General features: G+C 43.0%; 1 protein-coding gene across 4 annotated transcripts in view; it reads right to left on the bottom strand.

Moving 5' to 3' along the window:
* Positions 1-17,838, bottom strand: part of kcnma1a (potassium large conductance calcium-activated channel, subfamily M, alpha member 1a) — a 285,057-nt gene extending 267,219 nt beyond the window's left edge. For all 4 annotated transcript variants that reach the window (XM_080448764.1, XM_080448765.1, XM_080448767.1 and 1 more), the window contains exon 1: positions 16,672-17,838. In XM_080448764.1, coding sequence (XP_080304890.1) covers positions 16,672-16,971 — 300 coding nt within the window. In that variant the 5' untranslated portion in view covers positions 16,972-17,838. The remainder of the gene's footprint in view (positions 1-16,671) is intronic.
* Positions 17,839-22,362: the final 4,524 nt, after the last annotated feature.

Raw genomic sequence — 22,362 nt, 5'->3', positions numbered from 1 at the left:
AGCACTTGCCGTTAGCAAGCTAGGAGAACGACAATTGCATGTTAGCCTAGCTCACTTGGAGGCTAATTGAAACGGGTTGCTATGGCCAGTGGTCCTGATGGTGGTGGTGGTGGAGGGTGTGCCCTTCACGATTCACAAATAATTCAAGCCTCAAGGCGTTCAGCTCTCAGTCTCGGCTAAAAGCAAGCCGGTCTTGTACGTCCGATCACAGGAGGCGAGCCTCGGCCATGCTGGCCGCTCGTATGGACCTGCACGTAGGCCAGCAAAACCAGTGCAAGTGTGTGAAGGTCAGCTTCGTGTCCTCTACCCTCCCTCCCCGTCTCACTCTGTCACACGCTCTCTCCTCCTACTCCTCCTCCTCTAGCCTCCCTCTCTGTCTGTCTGTCGGTCTCCCACTCACTCACTCTTTCCGTCTGTCTCTCTCCTCCTCCTCCTCTAGCCTCCCTCTCTCTCTCCCTCTCTCTCTCTCTGTCTGTCTCCCACTCTCTAACTCTTTCCGTCTGTCTCTCTCCTCCTCCTCCTCCTCCTCCTCCTCCTCCTCCACACGCATGTCTTGCTGCATCATTGCACACAGCTCAAAGCACCAATTATGACGTTGAGCGCGCTTCGCTGTCCACAGAGCAGTGTTCCACTGGCTTACTGGACTGTAGAGAGAGGTGGGCGAGTGGGGGGGGGGGGGGGGGGGGGCAACAGGAGGGAATGGGGGACAACCGGGGGAGTGGGGGTTCACTTACTATTTCGAGAGATGCATGCCGGGAGATAGCATCTGTGTCACTTTAGATTTCTTTGGCTATTCAAAAATAGCAGATATACAAGCTCATAGCGCGGTACCGAGTGCCGCGCTATTAGCTTGTAGATCTGCTATTTCTTTTAAATCGTGAAAAAAAAACAAATTGGATTTTTTTTTCAAAAAATTGTTAGGACTTCGCCTTAGGTCTTAAAGGGTTAAAGTAACACTTCGCCCGTTTTCAATCTTATTTTCATATAACTTCACTAATGCTCATTACAAGAGAGCACCATTTCCATCTACTCTCTGCGTCTTATTGGTGAGCTGTGGACAGTTCAGAAACCTGCCTACCGATGACTTCACTGATGAGGATTCCAAGCTAATTGAAACAACAACATACAGCAAAGAACGCAAGGAAAAACAAGTTAGTACTGGCAAGTTATTCTGTCAGAAAGCCTTGAGGGGAGACGTATAATTTTATCACACGGTCAGAGCTGGTATGTGCACTTCACGTCTGCTATACAATTACATTACTAGTGGTTCTCAAACTTTTCATTTCAAAGGACGGGTCCATTTGGTTAAAGGGAACTGTTAACTCATTGACTGCCAGAGTTAAAACATTGTCTATAGCTGTCCTTGCCAGCGAAAGGTTAGTTTTTACTAACCTTTGGAAAAATCATAGAATATATTTTCTTCACAAAGATCCACCTGCCAGAAGTTTGGCGATTCTCGAAATACGCTGGGGGACACACGTCACTCACACGCAGAGATTTGCGCAATGATATGCGCAATTTAGAGAAGGACGTTTGCCCCAGAATAGGGATTTCTGCTTCATACATGCATCTAACAAAAGATAAAACCCAGAATAGTCCTTCGGTTTTATTCAATATGAACGCTGCATTGGTAATCTGAATTATATTCAGTAGACATAGATAGCACTGCATGTGCAACACACCATATAGGACAAACGAATCCCTGTTATGACACATTCAGACAGCGATGCACGCCCCCACCCCCTCTCTCTCTCTTGTGCAAAAACAAGTACTGTAACGCACACAGCAGATTTGCATGAGAAGCATCAGTGAGCGTGAAAATGGGGCTTATACAATAAGCCCTCGCAGACAATATGATGTCCATCTCTTCTCCCTTCGGGTTATTTAGAGTCGTGTCAGTTCCTGGCCACTGGCACGGCACTAACAGTGCGATAAACACCAAAATAGATGGCATTCTGCTGCTGAGACAACGTCCACATATGGATACTGGAACCGTTTCAAAGTAATGGACGCTAAACTCTTTCACCCTGCACTGCAAGAACTCAAGTACGTGCATCTATTCCATGGCATTCGAATCAAATTCCATGAGCTGGCGGGCGATATGGCGAGGCCTGCCCGCCGGCCCGCCCGCGCACACACACACACACACACGTTTGTGTTACTATACTTGTGAGGACATCAATATTTTAGGAAAATCATTTTATGAATTCCATTTTCGATTGTAGCACTCAGTGGATCTACAAGCTCACGACAACACGTCGCGTTGCTTGTAGATTGACTATTTCGGGGTGTGTTCGACAGCAGCGCACAAATATGTTTAAATCAAGCCTGAATCTAAAAACTTTGTTAACCATAAAACAAACATTGATCTTGTTGGGACCAGAAAAATTGTCCTCACAATGTCCATTTCTCAAATTCTACAATACTTGTGGGTACATTTGGTGCAGTAATTATAGTATAGAAATACAAGGACACACACGCCCCTGATGTTGAGCTCTTTAAGGACAAGCACAGCTGAGGAAGGTAGCTGGCCGACTAGCCCCCCCACTGTAAGCCGTGATCTCACCGGCCTAGGGCCCAGGCAGGCACTGACTAGCCTGCCTCCGCAGACCTGCCGACAACCACGCCAGCTTAGCCGAGCCCCTTTCTCAACCAGGAGTTTGCGTATACTGCAAACCGGTTTTCCCCGTGTGCCAGCCTGTGACTGCCTGGGCCAACCGCCAGTATCAGGTGGCCCCCGGTCGGTTGGTCACCGTCACATACTTCCAATGTCGGGAATACCAGTCAGCCACTCCTTCCCCTTGGAGCCAGGTATCCCCTTCCTGCTTGACCCCTGACCCTCCCCCGAGTAACTCCCCGGGGAGTGAGGGTCCTTTTAATAGACCGGTGACAGGCTAGAGAAGACATAACAGCGTGACACACACACACACACACACACACACACACACACACACACACACAGAGGGAGAGAGCAGCATGTTGGGGCTGGCTGCTCCCTCTGTGTCTACCCTCAGCATATATACATAGACGCGGCTCCACATGGCTCCAAATAAGACCGCTAACGGGGGTCGGTAACTCAAGAGAGTGTAACAAAATGGCTACAAATTGGACTCTTTTACGGGACTGTAACTCCAGAGACTAACGAAATGAAACCGAATCCAAATCGGTTCCATAATCTCTCGGAGTTAAATTAAGAGAGGATTTTTACAGAGATCAAATCGTCTCTTTCGGGAGGAAACCGCATATGTCCAAAAGTGTTACTTCTCAGGATTCAAATTCAGAAATAGCAAAAAGTAGCAGATATACATACGTAATGCGAGCTCAAAACATGACGCGAATATATTATATTCGCGCCATGTTTTGAGCTGGTATACCTGCTACTTTTGATAATTTTCTGTGACGCCGTACTAGTATGAGTATCAAGTAGGGCCGTTAATTCACGATATTAACGATTTAAGATGAGGTTTCTGCCAGACAGCAACGAAATGGGGAGGGGTCCGTGGCTTAAAGGGATAGTTCACCCCCAAATAAACTTTTTTTTTATCGATTAGTCACCCCATGGAGACTTGAATTCATGGTTATGTTTTTGTTTTTGGCGCATTCCTAAGCCAATAATTTGATGACCGGCAGCGGTTCCGGTAGGAGACACAAAGAGTCTCCTTTGTGTCTCCTACCGGAACCGCTGCCTGGTCCACTGGTCATCAAATTATTGGCTTAGGAATGCGACAAAAACAAAAAAATATCCATGAATTCAAGTCTCCATGGGGTGACTAATCGATAGAAAAATTTATATTTTTAGGTGAACTATCCCTTTAATGCATCATCAAACTGGGTCTTTTGAAATAAAGACAAAAAGGTTGCGAATCACTGAACTAAACCATACTGTGAAATGGTCAGTGTTTAGTTAAGAGGCTGGTCTTCTTTGGGTACAGTACTGTATCTCAGGGTATATACATAGACATGGCTTGATATATGGCCTCTCTCTCGTCTGTGGATTAGCATACATCAGCGTGACTGGCCGCAGCTGCCCCTACATGGCCATCAGATCAGGCCCTCACAATCAGGGATTAGTGGACAGGGGGAGAAAAAAAACGGGTGGATCTCCGCTGGAGAATAACGCATGAGTCACACATTCCACGCTCTAAGTATTAGAGAAGGAAGTTCATTTCGACAGCGGAAGCTTTCGGGGGGATAAAGGGCAAACAGGCCGGGTTCTTCCAATGGTTTACATTTTGAAAAATGTGTCCAGTGCTTACTCAGGTGCGTCGACTGATAAATGGTTTTGAAATAAACTAAAAGTATTCCACACTCAGAAGTGCTTTTTTTGCAACACGCTCATCAAGCAGCGTGTGACGAGCGAGGAAAATATAAAAGGCTTGGGTTAACCCGTTAAAAACCGAGAAAGCATCTGTGTCATTTTATTGCGTTGGCCATTCAAAAATAGCAGACGTACAAGGTCACGGTGCGTCACTTTGTGCCACGCTTGCGAGCTTGTACATCTGCCATTTCTTAAAAAATCTTTAAAATGTTGAATTACGAAAAAGGTTGAGAACTACTGATTTAGAAGGCATTTGTACAATCGGACTCAGGTTTTAATGGGTTAAAATTAACAGGGGAACTGGCTGATGGAAATAGTTCATCTCCCCCCCCCCCCAATTACAGGCAGGAATTGTGTGGAGGGAGAAGGTGAGAGGAAATGGTGAAACAACACTTGTAGCTGCTGGTGTGGAGTTGAGGCCGAGCTCAACTTTATTTTTGCAGCTTTTGTAGCGGGTTTCTCTTCATGTCGCTGGCTTCCATTGAAAATGAATGGCAGACTGTGTGTGAACGGAACGCAGCATTGCAGTTACGCAAGGAAGGCAGACCATCCTTCCGGGTAAGATGGGTCTGGGGGAGAAGAGGGGTGGTGGAAACTGGTCAGGTTTTTGCCCCTGGGACAGCTGAGAGGCGTGCTCGCTCTCTCACTCTCGCTCTCTCTCTCCCTCCGACGCCAACAACACATGATATGACACATGGAACTCACACACGGCCAACAGGAACATACAGCAGTCCATTCTACAGTACACACATTGCTGAGATGACTCCTCTCTCATCCAACACACACTGTAGGCCAGGGGTCTTCAACAGGGGGTCCGGGACCCCTAGATGGTCCTCAGAGTTACTACAGGGGGGCCACCAAATCTTTGTGCGATAGGATTTTTTATTTCTACATGAACTACTTGAACCCTAGTATCCCTATTCTTAGGAGAACGTAAGCCAAAAATAGCTGATCTACAAGCTCACAACGGCTCGCGCTGCGAGACGTATACGTTGTGAGACTATTTTTGGCTAACAGATTTGGTGTAGAGGGGAAAAAAGAGCAGACTAAGAACAGAGTGAAAGGTCAAGTTTACTAAAATACACATTAACATTGATCCAACATGAGTGCATGAAATCTATGGAAAAGTCTAATCTGCAACACAATGTTATACAATGTAGTGGGGGTCCTTGATTCTCTCTCTCAGTTCAGGGGCCCTTGGCCTGAAAAACGTTGAAGACTCCTGCTGTAGACCATTCAAAGCCTGCCGGCATAATGTTGAGTCCTAAACAACAGAAATATCCTTGTTTTCACAAAACACACACATGCGATATTGATTATTTGTCTATTGAGATTGGTTCCAGTGTTATTGTGTCCGCCAGGCCGGACGGCCAAGGCCGGAGACTAGGTTTTCACACCTGTCCGTCCGTGTGTCAGTCACCGCTGGACCGATTGGCGTGAAACTTTGCATGCACACTCCCAGTAGGCCAAGGAAGAACCTCTGCCCCAAAAAAAAATCTCCTTGGATTCCTTGGATCATGTCCCCGGCCCATATAGGCCCAGCCCATTTGTGCCAGACGGACATTTTTCGCCATGTCGCGTTCTCTTCAAAACACACGTTTTGCTACTATGCCTACTCGACTATTTTGTCCAAAACTCACACAAACTCGGTACACAGTATCTCTGGACTCGTGTGATCAAGATGATCAAAAAGTTATTATATTATTAATTAAGAAATACTATATTTTAAATTGTGTAAAATCAACTAAAGCCATTACTGCAAGTCCAATCACAATTCAATACAATAACATCTTTAACACTAGAAAGTACTGTTCCTGAAGAAACAGTGTGGGATCGCTAAGAATGTTGATAGTATCACACTAGAAAGTACTGTTCCTGATTAATTCGGTCTTACCTATTTATATTACATATTGTGATGTCACGTGAAGCTTGACCAATCAAAAAACGGGCGGAATAATTACTAGAAAGTACTGTTCCTGAAGAAACAGTGTGGGATCGCTAAGAATGTTGATAGTATCACACTAGAAAGTACTGTTCCTGATTAATTCTGTCTTACCTATTTATATTACATATTGTGATGTCACGTGAAGCTTGACCAATCCAAAAACGGGCGGAATAATAACTAGTGGAAATAACATTAGTGTGATCGCTGAAGCGATCCCACAATAATAATAACTAGTGAAGATAGTTATTATTATGTGTGATCGCTAAAGCGATCCCACAATGATCGCTAAAGCGATCCCACAATAACATGTGACTCCTACTACAGTTAGTTAAGTCCAAGGCTGAAATGTGTCAAATATTGAGGAGACCAATATGACCAATATGTACAAATATTGGTAATTTTCCAATACATTATTTTGTGAAATAAACAGGTTATATTTCACTGATAAATGTACTGTACTTGTACTATATTCAAATGAAATCATCCTCAACCTTTAAGTTAAATTCATTATTTCCATGGACCCTAAAATGACAAAATTCCAGGCCTGGTCAGGACTGAACTGGACCGGACTGGGCAAGGCAGGGCCATAGTGGTGGTGCGAGGTCGTTAGAGAGAGCGACAGCTGATGGCAGGGGGTGAGGGGCACTGTTGCTAGACTTTGTGAAAGATATAAGCAGCCAGGTATACGCAAACAAGCCCAAAAGAAGCGACTAAAGGCCCCATGAGCACTTTAAACCTATATGCGGCGGCTATTTGAAAATAGCCGATCTACAAGCTCACAACGCATCACATTCGCAGGGGGTCTGCAGAGATATACATTAATTTGGGCGTCCTTGACATGCAAATGTTTGAGAACTGGTTTAAACAATAATTACAAGTAAGACGCGCGAACGCTGGAAGCGAACGCAGCTCGAAAATATTGTGTATTTACGGACTTGTAATCCGTGTTATATTTGGAAGCAAGCCCAAATACTTTAAAAACAAGCCCACCAATATTTACAAGCAATTTTACGGAAAAACAAGTCCAAAGTCGCTTATAATAATAAGCAGACATGGCAACACTGGGGAGGGGGTGTTGCTCTCTGCTGCTCTGGCGAAATGCAGATGGCACGTTGCCAAACACGAGGGCATACACAGAGGAAGACAACATTTACACCCAGCCCATGCAAATCTGCAACCCATTAAAACAGGGAAAACGGTGTTTGCGCTGCAAGCTCGTACATCTGCCATTGTTTGATTTTGTATTTATTTTTTATCTTGAAAAGTGTGAGAACTACTGATTTAGAAGGCATTTGTAGAATGAACCTCAGGGTTTCAGGTACAGTAATGCATTCATTCTCACTGTTATAACACACTAGCAGTAGTCCATATACCCGCCATTTCCACCCACCGTCCATCCGGGCTATGGAACTGTAACCACGACTATAGATTCCATTGCCGGCGAGGACCATTCACAAAGAAAACGGTAATTAGGTTAATTAGTAGGGGTGTGCCTAATTTCACGATACGATACACGATATTGGGCTCACGATATCGATACATGGCACTTTATTATGAAAATGTATGGGGGGGGGAAGAAAATGCAAACAAATATTTCTGTTTCAGCATTATTATTATTGCACAAAAAATATATATATATATATATATTTCATTTTTTTCAAAAACGCCAAAACGATACATATCGTCACGAAAACGTATCGCGATATATCGCAGGACGATATATCGGCACACCCCTATTAATAAGCGTTTAAATGAACAGCTTAAATTTGGAAAAAGCTTCGTCCGTGTGCAAGTTCAGATCAATCAGTCAACCCACTGAGGAGAAAAATGCGGTTCTGACTGAATGATGGACAGAAAATGGACACACACACACACACACACACACACACACACAAACACACACACACACACACACACACATTGAGCACATCACCCATTTTCAATCAACCTTCATATAGGCTAATTGGTCCTCACTAATAATGTTCATTAGATGATACCATTTATGTCTACTCTGTCTCAGAGGCGGGCTGTGGACAGTTCAGAAGCCTGCCAACCAGTGACATCATCAGAAGGTGGGTTTGGTCGTTTCAAAACAAGATTTCAACCTATTTTATCATTATTATTATTATATTAACTTTTGTATTGCTGCAAGAACAATGGCTTCTATTTCAGCATGCTAACTTTCCAGGAAGATAACGGCCGTAGTTTCTATTAGCTTGGAATCCCCATCAATGATAGAAAGGTAGGCAGGTTTCTGAACTGTCCACAGCCCATCCAATGAGACGCAGAGTGAGTAAACGAAAAATGGTGCCATCTTATAATGAGAATTAGTGAGGAACAATTATATGAAGATAAGGTTGAAAATGGGCGAAGTGCTCCTTTAAAACGTAGGACTGAGCGAGGATCAGATTCATGGGATTTTCTCTGGAACAGGCAGAGAGTAATTTATGCAATCTGCAAACGTCAAGCCGAGCACCAATAATCTATATCGTTGCTGTCGGATGGAAACCTCACATGTCCAAAAAACGTTACTTTTCAGGATTCAAATTGAGAAATGGCAAAATTAGCAGATCTTCAAGCTTGAAACGTGACACTTCGCCCCCCATTTCAAGGTTGTAGATCTGCTACTTTTAATGCGTTTGTGTGACGCTTTAGTATGATCAAGTAGGGCATTAATTTACGGGAAAAAAAACACCAGAAGTTATAATATGGAGATAAGAGGTTTCTGCACGACAGCAACAAAATGACAATTATGTAAATGTGTGGTAATAATTAAATGTCTACTGTATAGCAGCTACCATAACTTAGCCATTCATTGGGCTAGCTGTAGGATCAAATTCACACTGGGACAGTAGCAGAAAACCTTTTAGAATTCTGAATTTAACCCCTTATATGACCGGGGTACTCCAGGGCTCTAGATTCTAGATCTGCTCCTTTATTCCCTCATCTCTTTGCCGAAAATAGCCAAATCTACAAGCTCACAACGTGTCTCGCCGCAACACAATGTGAGCTTGAATATCCGCCATTTCCCCCCAAATGTTTGCCCCAGAAAAGGGACACTAGGGTCAATGTGGTTAAAGCTACTGGTTGCACTCTTTTCTTTCTTTTTATTTTTAACAAAAAATAAAAAAAACGTACGCGTGAATTCAAATACCTACAGACAGAGTGCTCACAGAAAACACATTTTACACATATGAGGTTTCCACCCGACAGACGATGTCTGACACGCTTTGGAGTAGAAAAAACAAACAAACAAAAAAGTACACCTGCGGTGGGATTTGAACCTATAATCTTGGGATAGCGGTACCTAGCATCTTTAACCCATTAAGACCTGGAACGCATCTGTCTGTCATTTTAGATTTCTTTGGCTATTCAAAAATAGCAGATCTACAAGCTCATAGCGCGGCACTCGATGCCGCGCTATGAGCTTGTAGATCTGCTATTTTGGGAAAAATCGCGCAAATTTGTGCAAATCTAATATGTATTTTTTTCAAAGCCAACATTCTTAACTCAAATCTTTGCTTCTGAGGGTCCCTGGAACAAAATATTTTGATGGGGGTCCGCGGCCAAATACAAATAATTTTGGGGGTCCTTCACATGAAGATGTGTACCAACATACGTTTTTTGGGCGGTGTAGCCGCCCCTATGGTTGGGACACCTCATTAGTACACCCTTTGCTGTACTGTGATTGGCTCATAATTAGTACACCCCTAGCATTAGTACACCCCTAGCTGTACTGTGATTGGCTGACTATATTGGCTGACTCTATTCAGCACTGTGATTGGCTAGCGAGACACATGATGAAATAAATAACCTATAAATAGGACTATGCACTTAAAAAGAACCACTTTTTTTTAAGTGAGCTTCCATCACTGTGATGACCACTGTGATGACCACACCGCCCACTTCACACTGGGTGTGACTTTTGGGCGGTGAAACCACCCCTATATGTGAGGTTTGGATATTTGCACACCAAATCCTGCGCTGTGATTGGCCACCAGTGTACCCCCCTAACCCTGCACCGTGATTGGCCAATCACAGTCTATTCAGGACTGTGATTGGCTAGGGAAACATGACACATGTGCATAGCCCTATAAATAGGACTATGCACTTAAAAAAAACACATTTATGGTTTTTTTTGCTGTGTTTTTTTTGCTGTCACAGTGCTGAAAAAACACATTTATGTTTTTTTTTAAGTGAACTTCCATCACTGTGATGACCACTGTGACCACACCGCCCACTTCACACTGGGTGTGATTTTTAGTAAACAGTTAGGATTCAGAAGATTTTCTTTTTTTATCAGCCTCAGGTCTTAATGGGTTAATGAGCTACCAAGCTTGCTTTTCTATCCACTGGTTTTGGCTGTACATACAGTACATACATATAAAGCTGTATCCAATAATAGCTCGTGAACTTACTTGGCTATGCCTACTACAGACGTGTCACTTTTTGCATCCCACTATTTGTAAGAATGCATTGCAAAGTAAGTGCCTCACGCTTAACGGTCCAGAGAGCCTGAGGGACCGCTACCTCCAAAATACCCGCAAACCACTTGATGTTTTTTTGCACAACATGATGCCACGGCTCAGGTGCCAAATCCCTCGACACAGGAGATTTTCCATTCTGTCATTTTCATCCTCCTCCTTTTGTTGTAAATGATTAGGCCTGTAGGAGTCACACTGCTATTGGAAGAGGAGACGGATGGGGACACAGCTGTGTGTGTGTGTGTGTGTGTGTGTGTGTGTGTGTGTGTGTGTGTGTGTGTGTGTGTGTGTGTGTGTGTGTGTGTGTGTGTGTGTGTGTGTGTGTGTGTGTGTGTGTGTGTGTCTCTCAACTAGGGCTTAATCAACAGCACGATTATTTCTAACTTTTGCCTCGATCATAGTTAACAAAAAAAAAGAAAATAGCAGATGAAAATAGGATATCTATAGAAGCTGCTTGTAGATCGGCTATTTTTGCACACCACCAAAGCATAATACAGGGTTAAGTGTTAATCAGACTAATCTATTTAGCCGATTATTTAAAACAAATCTATAAATACAATTCCGGGTTGATTTGTCGATACAAAACTGCTTCACGATTATTCGATTAAGCCCCATGAGCAAGATCAAGTGGGTTATTATTGGTTCCAAATGTGGGTTTGGATATTATTTTGAGTTAATTGCCCAGACCTAAGAAGTCTTAATAACGCTGTTGGGAGAGGAAGACGGAGGAGCGTTTGTGAGAACGGGGGAAACACAGCCGTGAGTCAACAACGGGCGACAGAGTGAGGATGAGGACACACCACACTATGCAACACCACCTCTCACCCCAAACCCAACCCACCCACCCCGAAGTTTCCACCTCCCCTACGAAAGCCGTACTCTCCAACTTTACACATTCATTTTCTCGCCCCTGATTGTGAGTTCCGAGTATCGCCCACCCCCCACCTTCCAAATATGCATCCCATTTCTGACACATACCAACATGGCCACTGGCCTCAGCAGTCAGCTGAACGCAGATCCGGTTTCCCCTCCTTTAATACTCCTAACAAGCCTCTTCCCTCGGCGGCCAAGTGTCAAGCCCCCCTTCCAAAGTCATCCAAGAGGACTGTTCTAGTGTGCGCGCACACGCACACGCACACGCGCACACACACATACACACACACAAACCCCCCCCCCCCCCCGGTGTTTCTCAAACATTTTCAATGTCAAGGGACACCCAAATTCATATCGTCACTGTCGGGCAGAAACCTTATTTTAACTTCACCTTCTCCAGCTCGTCTTCATTTACCACAGGAGGTTCCCAAAGTAGGGCGTCTCCCCAGGCCTCCCAACGTACAAAGATGCATTATGAATTAATCACTAATCACTCACAAAATATATATTTTCTTTCTTTGAATATTTTAGAAATATTTTAGAAAAAAAAAAACATTATGGTGGGGGAATATATTTGTTGTTGTTGTAGGAAAGGCACAACAAAAGAATAACCTGGATATTTATTCACACCACGGCCCAAAAGAATTGGTTCATGACCGCCCATGAATGGTTGGGAAGCAGGGATTTAGCAGACAGGAGATGCAAACCAGATCACACAACAGCAGCAGAGCTACAAGATGGATGCCTCGTTATGTCCACACAGCCCTGGGTTTATTGTCATCATCTTCTGACACACACTGTACAGTATGGTGGACGATGTGTGCATGACCATTATGATTATGGCATCTATGGACATCGTCACAGTAGTAGACACTCCCGATGCAAGAAAAGCACATATACATACATGCCACACCCACACCCACACCCACACACACACAAAAACACAAGAAGTTAGAATATGGAGATAACAGCAATGATATATTTCTTTCCCTAACACAAAGTATTTTCAGATGGGGGTCCGCGGCCAAATACATTTGGGAGTCCTTGACCTGAGAACGTTTGAGCGCCACCGTGTCAACTGCTACAATGTGAAGGTCTTCCACAGTTTGTTTGGTCACAGCTGAATGCCTTGATGGACAACCGGCCCACGGAGGTAATTAAAAGCAGACAGAGGAAAGGACACCTCGTCAGACACAGACACTACAGCATCTAGGGGTGCACCAGTTAATCAAACTAATCCATTGGATTATCAGTTTTTTTAATATAATTTAATCAAATAATCACTTAATAATTGATCCCAATTTTGGGCATGTCATTATAGGCGACAAGTTCCCAAAAATTCAAAACAAATGTAAAAAAAAATTCAAAACAGGGGTAAATAGAGCATAAGCCAAAACGTGTTTTTCAAAAATGTGGAATTACAAAAATCTTCTCTTATGAGGGTCCCCGGCACAATCTTTTCAAATGGGGGTCCACGGTCAAATTGATATGTATATCAATTTAATATGTATATCAATTTGATACGTATATCAATTTAATATGTATATCAATTTGGGGGCATCTTGTTTGAGAACCACTGCTCTATTCTAACACACCTCTCACGATAGCCAGAAATGGATGGAAAAAGGGCTGTGTTCTGCCAACAAGCCTCTGCAGAGGAACAGCAGGAGAGACACAGCCTGTCCCTTTTGAATCAAGACACGACACCCAAACACACACACACACACACACAGTCATTTAACACTCTGAGTCAATTTAACACTGAGGATTTTAGCACTGTAACTGCATGAGTATGAATCTTCATGCTAGGGCTGGGCGATATGACTTCATCAAATCAATATCACGATCATTTTAAAACGTTTGCCTCGATTAATGAAAGATCAATTCCAATTGATTCTTTTTTTTAACTCCACGACAATTATGTGACAGCCTTACTACCGGTAGTTATTGCAGATTTAGATAATTCATTATATATTTTAATTAATAATAATAATAAATAATAATAATAATAATAATACGTACATTAACCAATTAAGCACCATTTCATACTTTTCAAAAATAGCAGACATACAAGCTCTCAACACGTTGCATCGCGACGCATTGTGAGCTTGTATGTCGGCTATTTTCTCTTTTCTCGCCACCCATTGTACAACAAAGTATATTACAGGGTCAAGTGGTTAATCAGACTAATCGATTTGGTCGATTGTCGATTCATTGATACACGTATAAGAAATGGATACATAGTTTTTTAAACGCAGCTTCTCGATTATTTGATTTGCATGACCTACTTGATCAAGATTAAAGTGTTGTTCATCTCCTCTTCTCCTGTTGTAAACAGCGGGCCTATCACAATTATTACATAATCGCAATTATTTGAGATAACAGCAAGCGGTTTTACCTTATTTTGAGTCTTTTTGACGATCCAAAGGCTATTTTTTTTTCAACCCGGATGTAAACAAACGAGTCTCTCTTCCAATTATTTGTCTGACACTTAATCGTCATGTAAATTGTCATAATAGTGACAGCCCTATACTGTACCTGCACACACCAATCTGTGCTGCATGGCACCATGAACCCATTAGAGCAGTGCTTCTCAACCGGTGGTGAGTATCGCAAGTGGGCCCCCAAATAATTGGCATAACACTAAGATTTTATTAATAACAATAACATTAACCCGTTAAGACCTCGAACGCATCTGTGTCACTTTAGATTTCTTTGGCTATTCAAAAATATTCATTTTCATAGCGCGGCACCGAGTGCCGCGCTATGAGCTTGTAGATCTGCTATTTTTGAAAAATCTTTAAAAAAAAATGTTTTTGATAAAAAAAAATTAAACTGTTAGGCAAAAAAAATAAGAATCAGGCCTCAATGGGTTAATATGAAAAAAATAAAAATCGATGTAAAAAGCCTTAAGAATTTGGTTTTGACCGTGATACAGGTAAATAAAGCACACTACGTTAGTTCCACTGATCCAAGGCGCGACACAATCAATTGACTGATCATTGAAATAAACGTGCATGGCACGCGACCCATCTGACCAAATCAAATGGTCAGATGGGTGGGCTGCCAATTGATGCTCTGGTCCAGAAAAAGGTTGAGATCGCAGCGAGATACACTTCCTATAGCATCATTCTAGGGCGTCAACATTGCAGGGAGAGATATCACAGGCTATGAAAGGGCATGCATTGATGTCAGCGTGTTGACGTGATATAATCCCTAGCGGACTTCATTAGGTTGCCATGGTGGAATGTGTAAAATAGCGCCTTGCAAAAGATCCCCACACGTTGGCCCCATTTCTTTCTTTTTTTATTCTCCCCTTCAAACTACAGGTGCCAACCGGAACGGAAACTGCTTCACCAGAGTGGTGCCATAGAACTTAAAAGAACCATGTTTTTGGTTCCAGAAAGAACCTTTCAGACCTATAATCAAATGGTTCTATACAGAAGCCTGTAACCACTTTAAACCCTGCCTATATTATCATCGCTGTCGGACAGAAACCTCCCATCTCAAAATGATAACTTTGAGTTTTTTTGGGAAATTAATACCCCACTTGATCATACTACAGCGTTACACAAAAGCATCAAAAGTAGCAGATCTACAAGCACAAAACGCATGGCGCCGCAAATTTGAATCCTGAAAAGTAACAGTTTTGGACATATGAGGTTTCCACCCGACAGAGACTATAATACTTCATGGACTGGTGCCTTCCGGAGGGCAATACTTGTTCCCCTAATGTTTTTCCCCTCTACACCAAAAGGCTTTCTCGTAAATAGCAGATCTGCAAGCTCACAACGTGTCGCGTTGTGGTGTGTCTGTGAGCTTGTACAGCTATTTTTGCCTGTTAAGCCCAAAGTTGAGATGCTAGAGTTTAAGTGATTAAAGAGGCCTCAAAGAAAAATGGTTTGTTGATTATTTTTGGTTCCTCAAAGAACAAAAAAAAAAAAAGTTCTCTAGAACCATAGGAGAAACATGAAGAACCATTTACTAAATACAATCGTTTTTTAGTAGGTGATGGTATGAAGAACCATCACCTACTAAAGACGTATAGCCCTTCAAAGAACCATGTTTCTGAGTAAGAGATAGTTCCCATGCAACATAAGCTTAGGAGCTTACAATTAAATACAGCCACATCCGTAATGACAGCTGTCATGATAACTAGGGTATTGCAATGCAACGAGCAACCATGGTGTGTGTGTGTGTGTGTGTGTGTGTGTGTGTGTGTGTGTGTGTGTGTGTGTGTGTGTGTGTGTGTCTGTCTATTGAGGTCAAACATAACATGCAATGCAACCATGAACATAGCTGGTTTGTGCAAAATGTAATAAATTAAATCATTCTGTGCACCACATAATTAGCCCAGTGGTTCTCTAAAGTGTGGTCCAAGGTCCGAACAACCCCTCTACCCCCCCCCCCCGGACCGTTGAAAATATTTTGAGAACCACTGACATAGCCTACAACATAGTCTGTTGTTACAGATAGATAGAGCGCGCACACACACACACACACACACACACACACACACACACCTGAGGAAAAAGCAGCTCAATTAACCAGTGAGTCACTCACACACTGTGAGGGGAAGGCCACTGGAAACTCAATCACCAACCAGGACCTATCAAGCAGCACAAGCGGCATATCGTAGAAAATACAACCACCAAGTGTACTAAATGTGTTGTGCAAAGGAAGCGGACCCTCGCGGCCAGTCGGTGACAGTAGAGTAGCCTACAGTAACAGTATTCAGCATCTAATGGGGGGGGGGGCTCATGAGGGTTGACATAATTATTAACCACTTGAACCCGGACAAGCTCACAATACTGCGTCTAAACAGCTTGTAGAGGTTGGCTATTTTTAAGGTTTGGTGTATGGTGTGGGGGGGAAAGAGCGAACCAAGTACATCAGGGCCAATCCAGGTCCTTTTGGGTTTTTATTTTTAACAAAAGATTAAGAGTAGAGGGTTTAAATGGTTAACACTGTGTGTGTGTGTGTGTGTGTGTGTGTGTGTGTGTGTGTGTGTGTGTGTGTGTGTGTGTGTGTGTGGGGAACGTTTATCATACCTTGCTTTTGATGTTGCAGTGGCAGCACACGGTCCAGAGATATTTGAGGGTTCTCCACAGCAGTATGATGAAGAGACCCCCGAAGAACGTCACCATGGAGGACGCGAGGAAAGCCCACCACATGCGCTGTCCATTATTGTCGCAGGGCACCTCGGACGAGAAGGGGATGACCACGTCTTCCATCTTGGACATGAAGATCGAGGGGTCCACGAGTGGCGCCGGGTTTACGTTATTATTGATACTGTTCTGACTCCTCATAGAGCCTCCAGCGCTGCTGCCACGGTCCGCCTCGGCTAGCATGGAGGAGCCTGCTGCGCGGAGAGCCCGCGGTGCCAGCGTCCCCAGCCCCACTCACCAGCCATGTTTTGGCTTGGGAGGAAAGAAAAAAGCTGCAGCTGTTTATGCCGTGCTCGGATAGACGGACGGACAGACAAACACACACGGTCGAATGTAGAGCGGCTGGCACCGCAAAAAAAATCTCTTGTCGAATTGGCTTTGCTTCTTCACACCCCTTTCCCCCCCCCCTTCCTTTATTTCAGCGTCTAATGGAACGCTTCTTCTTCCAGTGACAGTGTCACAACAAAACGCCGCACAGCACCACCAACAAGAAGAACCGGTCCAGAGAAGAAACGGGTCGGTGGCCCTTGGAGAGAGGCATTTAAATCCGCAGCAATGACGGAACAGACCCCCACGCGACGAACGAACGTCGAAGAAGCGCTTTCGTTTTTTTTTAATTTATTCTGAAGAAGGGTGTCCCGACGACTCTCTCATGAGGCCGAGTGGCATGGTGGTGGTTTGAGGGGCAAGAGAACCAAAAAAAAAACACCAGCGGCGTCTCAGGTTTTGCAGCCGTTACCGCTGCTGCCAATAATTAATGTTCTGATGAACACAAACGACGCTCGAGCGCTCCTCCGTCCTCCTCTAGCCGTCTTCCATCGAAGAGGGGGGGTGGAGGGGGGGGGGGACCCGGTCGATGACTTACACACGAGCTACGCGGAGAGAATCGATTTCACTTTTCTTTTTCGGCGGTCAAACTAATCGATATAAAAGCCTGAACCGGGTTTTCTTTTTTTCATTGAAAACAACGAACGATAGCGATTAATTTCAAGTCTGCGACTGTTGTCCGTCCACTACTGCAGTGCGTCGTCGTCGCCCACATAACCTTGTTGCGGGCGCCGCGTTCTTCTTTTCTTCTTGTCCAATTCAAATTCGTCTGCGTAAAAAAATGAGCGTTGGCGTGTTTTTTTTTGTTGAGCGTCGCTGTGTTCAGTTGCCCGTTCGTTCAGTGCGTCTGCAGGAAGACGACAGGCTCGTATAGCGGCCAGCTGATAGCGCCTGTCATAGAGCCGCTCCACACTCACGCACGCACGCACGCACGCACACAGGGCTGGGGGGGGGGGGGGGGGGTGAGGGGGGGAGAGTTACAGCAGTAGGGTTCGCAAAGTGGGGCCCAGGGACTCCCTATATCTCAAACGTCAACGACCCCCAAATCAAATGTAGGCTATATGTATTTGGCCGCGGACCCCCATCTGAAAATGTGCCAGGGACCCCCCTCAGTAAGCAAAATGAGATAATTAATATATAGAGCTTCAAACATTTTCATTTCAAGGACCCCCACAATTGATAGTAGCTATTTGGCCGTTGATCCCCATCTGAAAATGTTTTTTTTGCCAGGAACCCCTAAGAGAATATTTTTGTTAAAACATTTCTTTATAATTCCTTCTTTTTTTTTTTAAGATTCACATGCGATCGATGCCTTGTGGGCTTGTAGATTTATGCTATTTCTGAATAGCCAAAGTATAAAATGGGGTTAAAGTGGTTAAACTAAATGTGATGCTATATTAACACATTTTGCTGGGGAACCCCTTCAAGGACCCCAGGGGGTCCTTGGACCACACTTTGAGAACTACTGATCAAAATCAGATCAACCGCAGTAACCCTATTTTTGTTGTTGCTTATGGGGGGGTCCCCCTCGCACCAAATCTTTCCAAACGGGGGTTCCCGGGCAAACATATGAATTAGGCCAGGGGTCTTCAACCTTTTTCCAGGCCAAGGACCCCAATATAGCTGAGAGAGATAAAGCAGGGACCCCCCCCCCCCCCCCACATACATATAGTATAAAATGGTGTTGCAGATTAAACTGTTTCATAGATGTCATAGTAGATTCATTTAACCACTTAAACCCTCATGCTTTGAAAACTTGACCTTTGGCTCTGTACTTCATGGCGGACAGAGAGCAGTAAATTTCCACACAGATGATTAATCTAAGATACAGCGTTTCAGGTCATTGATCTCTCTCCTGATTTCATCAAATCAGGAGAGAGATCTCCCACCTACAGGATACAGTACAACAAACCAGTGCAATTGGAAGTGATGACACGAAGAAGTGAGCAGACAAAATTTGACCTGTAACACCATCAAATTGAAGCTGATGGGCACACTCTCCCCTGATTGGCTGAAATTGGCAACCCACCCCGAAAATGTATTTCATATTTTCTAAAGAGCTGGAGAGACCCCTGTTACGGAACAAACACTCTATAGCAGTGAAGCAAATAATAATAATAAGTCATGCTTGTGGTGATGCAGACTATAGCAGTGATGACTATCAGAATATAGAGCTTTAACTTTTTAACAAAAAAAAGTTTAGTTTTTAACCAAAGGATAGATAGATACACACACACACACACACGCACACATTATTGGTACTTCCGGCAGACAGATTCTATTAGACCCAATGGACCCAATTTTAAACTTCCGGCAGACTTCCGGGTGCTTCAAACGCCACTGAGCAACTTTCATAGAAATGAATAGCTGGGGGCGGGGCAATCCGCCCTCTAGATATATCATCATAACTCTATGCTTAAACCCCATATGGTTGAGGAGTCCCTCAGGGCTCTATGCTCTATACTATGTCTTCTCAGTGTTCTGTTATTGTGGGGAAAGCTTTCGCTGAAAATAGCCGATCGATAAGCTCACAACGTTGTGAGCTTTTTGAAATTCAAAGAGGTTGAGAACCACTGCATTCAAGTACGGAATAAGCTGGAGGAGTAGGGGTGGCTCTTGCTTAGGGCCCTGAATAGCACTGACCCCATACAGCCCAGAGCAACAGCAGTGGCAGCAGGTGCACACAGCCATTTGCCACTAGGCTCCGGACCCCTTCTTGGAGGTCACTGGGCAATAAACTTGTCAATAACCTCCCTGGTTCCTCTGTAATACTACTGTAATGTCTATACCCTCAATGTCTTTCATTGAGGGTCTGAGGTGACTTTGACAGGAGTCAGATGACAATTAACCACTTAAGCCACTTAAGCCTCCAGGGGTTCCAGGTGGTCCCCAGCAAAAATGTGTTAAAATAGCATCACAATCATTTTAACCACTTTATCCATTCATATGTTGGCTATTAAAAAATAGCAGATCTACGAGCTCACAGTGCGTCACTTCCTGCCGCACTGCGAGTGAGAACCACTTCTATATACAATAGGCTTCTTAAAGGACGACTTCACCCATTTTCAACCTATGTTCATATAATTGGTCCTCACTAATGCTCATGATAAAATGGTAGCATTTTATTCTACTGTCTGTCTCATAGGAGGACTGTGGACACTTCAGAAACCCGCCTTCCAGTGACATCATCGTTAGGCAGATTTATTTTTCTCAAACAAGATTTAATTTATTTAATTTAGATTTTTTATTAACGCAAGAACTATATCTTCCATTATAGCATGCTAACTTTCCAGGAATAGAAAGCCTGTAGTTTCTATTAGCTTGGATTCCCCATTGATGATGTCACTGGTAGGCGGGGTTCACGGCCCTCCTCTGAGACACAGACCAAGTAGAATTTTTCTTTACCATATTATAATGAGTATTAGTGAGGACCAATTATATGAAGATTGGTTGAAAATGGGTGAAGTCGTCCTTTACATATTTTTTTTTGTGTTTTTTTGTGTTTTTTACATTTGTTTGACAATTGTCACCTACTGTATAAGGATGACATGTCCATAATAGAGATGCCAGGTTGAAGGTAGAAGCCGTCCTGCTTCAGTAGATGAAATCAACACATATACATGTGAGCATGCAACAATTGCATTGTGTTGGATTGCAGTGCGTTGGCGCTCTCAGGCTCATGTCACATGCAGGTGTTACATAATACCAATGTCCTGGCGCACACACATTCTCTGTGCTGGGAGAAGTACTCCAATTCTGGACTCAAGATAAAGTAGAAATACCACAGTAACCCCTAACCCTACAAAAAATCAAATTACAAAAGTATTAGCTTAAATATATTGTTTCTGTCAGGCAGAAACCTCTTATCTCCTACAGTATATATGAACCTTTTTGTGTTTTTTTCGTTAATGAATGCCCTACTTGATCAATGCTCATACTACAGTGTCACACGTAAGTATCAAAAGTAGCAGATCTACAATCTTGTAGATCTGTGCTTGTATCTGCTTTTGCTATTTTTTTATTTGAATCCTGAAAAGTAACTGTTTTGGACATGAGGTTTCCACCCGACAGAGACGACGATAGACTTACAGTAATAAAAGTAAAAGTGCTCATTATGAAGAATGCCCACTTCAGAATGATATATATATGTATTATTTATTGATCATTAACCACATAATATGTCCTATTTTATATGTACAGTAGGTAGGCTATGCCAAAATAGCCGATAAGCTCACAAGGCGTCGCAATGTGACGCCTAGTGAGCTTGTAGATTGGCTATTTTCTGAAACTTGATTAATTTAACTGAAGCTGTCAAATGAATGTAGAATGTAGTAGTATACATATGTAAGCTACAGCATTTGCCTCTGAGATGAAGTGGAGTAGAAGTATAAAGAAATTGAAACAATCAAGTACAGTAAAAGCACCTTGGAATTGTACTCAAGCACAGTACATGAGTACAATGCACAGTACTTAAAGGAGTAGTTCAATTGTGTGTCATTGATTAAAAAAAAGCTATGTTTTGGGTGTACTACTCCTTTAAGTGTACTTTACACCACTGCAAACAAACTTTTCACTGAATTGCTGAGTTGTGACAGCAGATCTTGTGCTCAGATCATTTGAAAAGCAAACATACATGGAGAGTTTTAAGGTGCTACGAAGATATACGACTGAGGTGAAGTCCAAGGTAGTAATAGTACTCTCCAAGGAATATTATTGCTTCTACAAAAATAGCTGCCATAACAGTAAATCTTCAGGTTTTTCATGTCAAGGATCTCCAAATGAATATGCATTTGGCTGTGGACCTCCATAACAGAAGGTTTGTGTTCAAATAATTCTAAGTTATTCAAAATTGTGCTTTTCAAGATTTTTCCAAATGTTACAAAAAATATATATAGATCTACAAGCTCACAATGCTTGGTGCTTGTTAGGTCGCCTAGTTTTGTAATAACCAGTAAGTATAAAATTAATTATTATTAAAAATAAATAAAACACAGTCTCCTCATGCATTAGAGGGACAATATCAGTCACCAGAACCAAGGACGAGTGTTTTCGATCAACAAAGTAAGTAACTTGAAACTATATTTTTTCTAATAAATGTAGTGGAGTAGACAATATTTGCCTCTAAGATGTATCGCAGTATGAGAAAAAAAAGAAAAGTAAAAGATTGTACTCAAGTACTGTACTTGAGTAAATGTACTTAGTTACTTTCCACCACTGCCTGACCAGTGAGCAACATTAGCTCACTTG

This window comes from Gymnoscopelus braueri (assembly GCF_963280865.1).
Source record: "Gymnoscopelus braueri genome assembly, chromosome: 14".
NCBI classification, from domain to species: domain Eukaryota; kingdom Metazoa; phylum Chordata; class Actinopteri; order Myctophiformes; family Myctophidae; genus Gymnoscopelus; species Gymnoscopelus braueri.
This window is presented reverse-complemented; position numbering and strand designations above follow the sequence as displayed.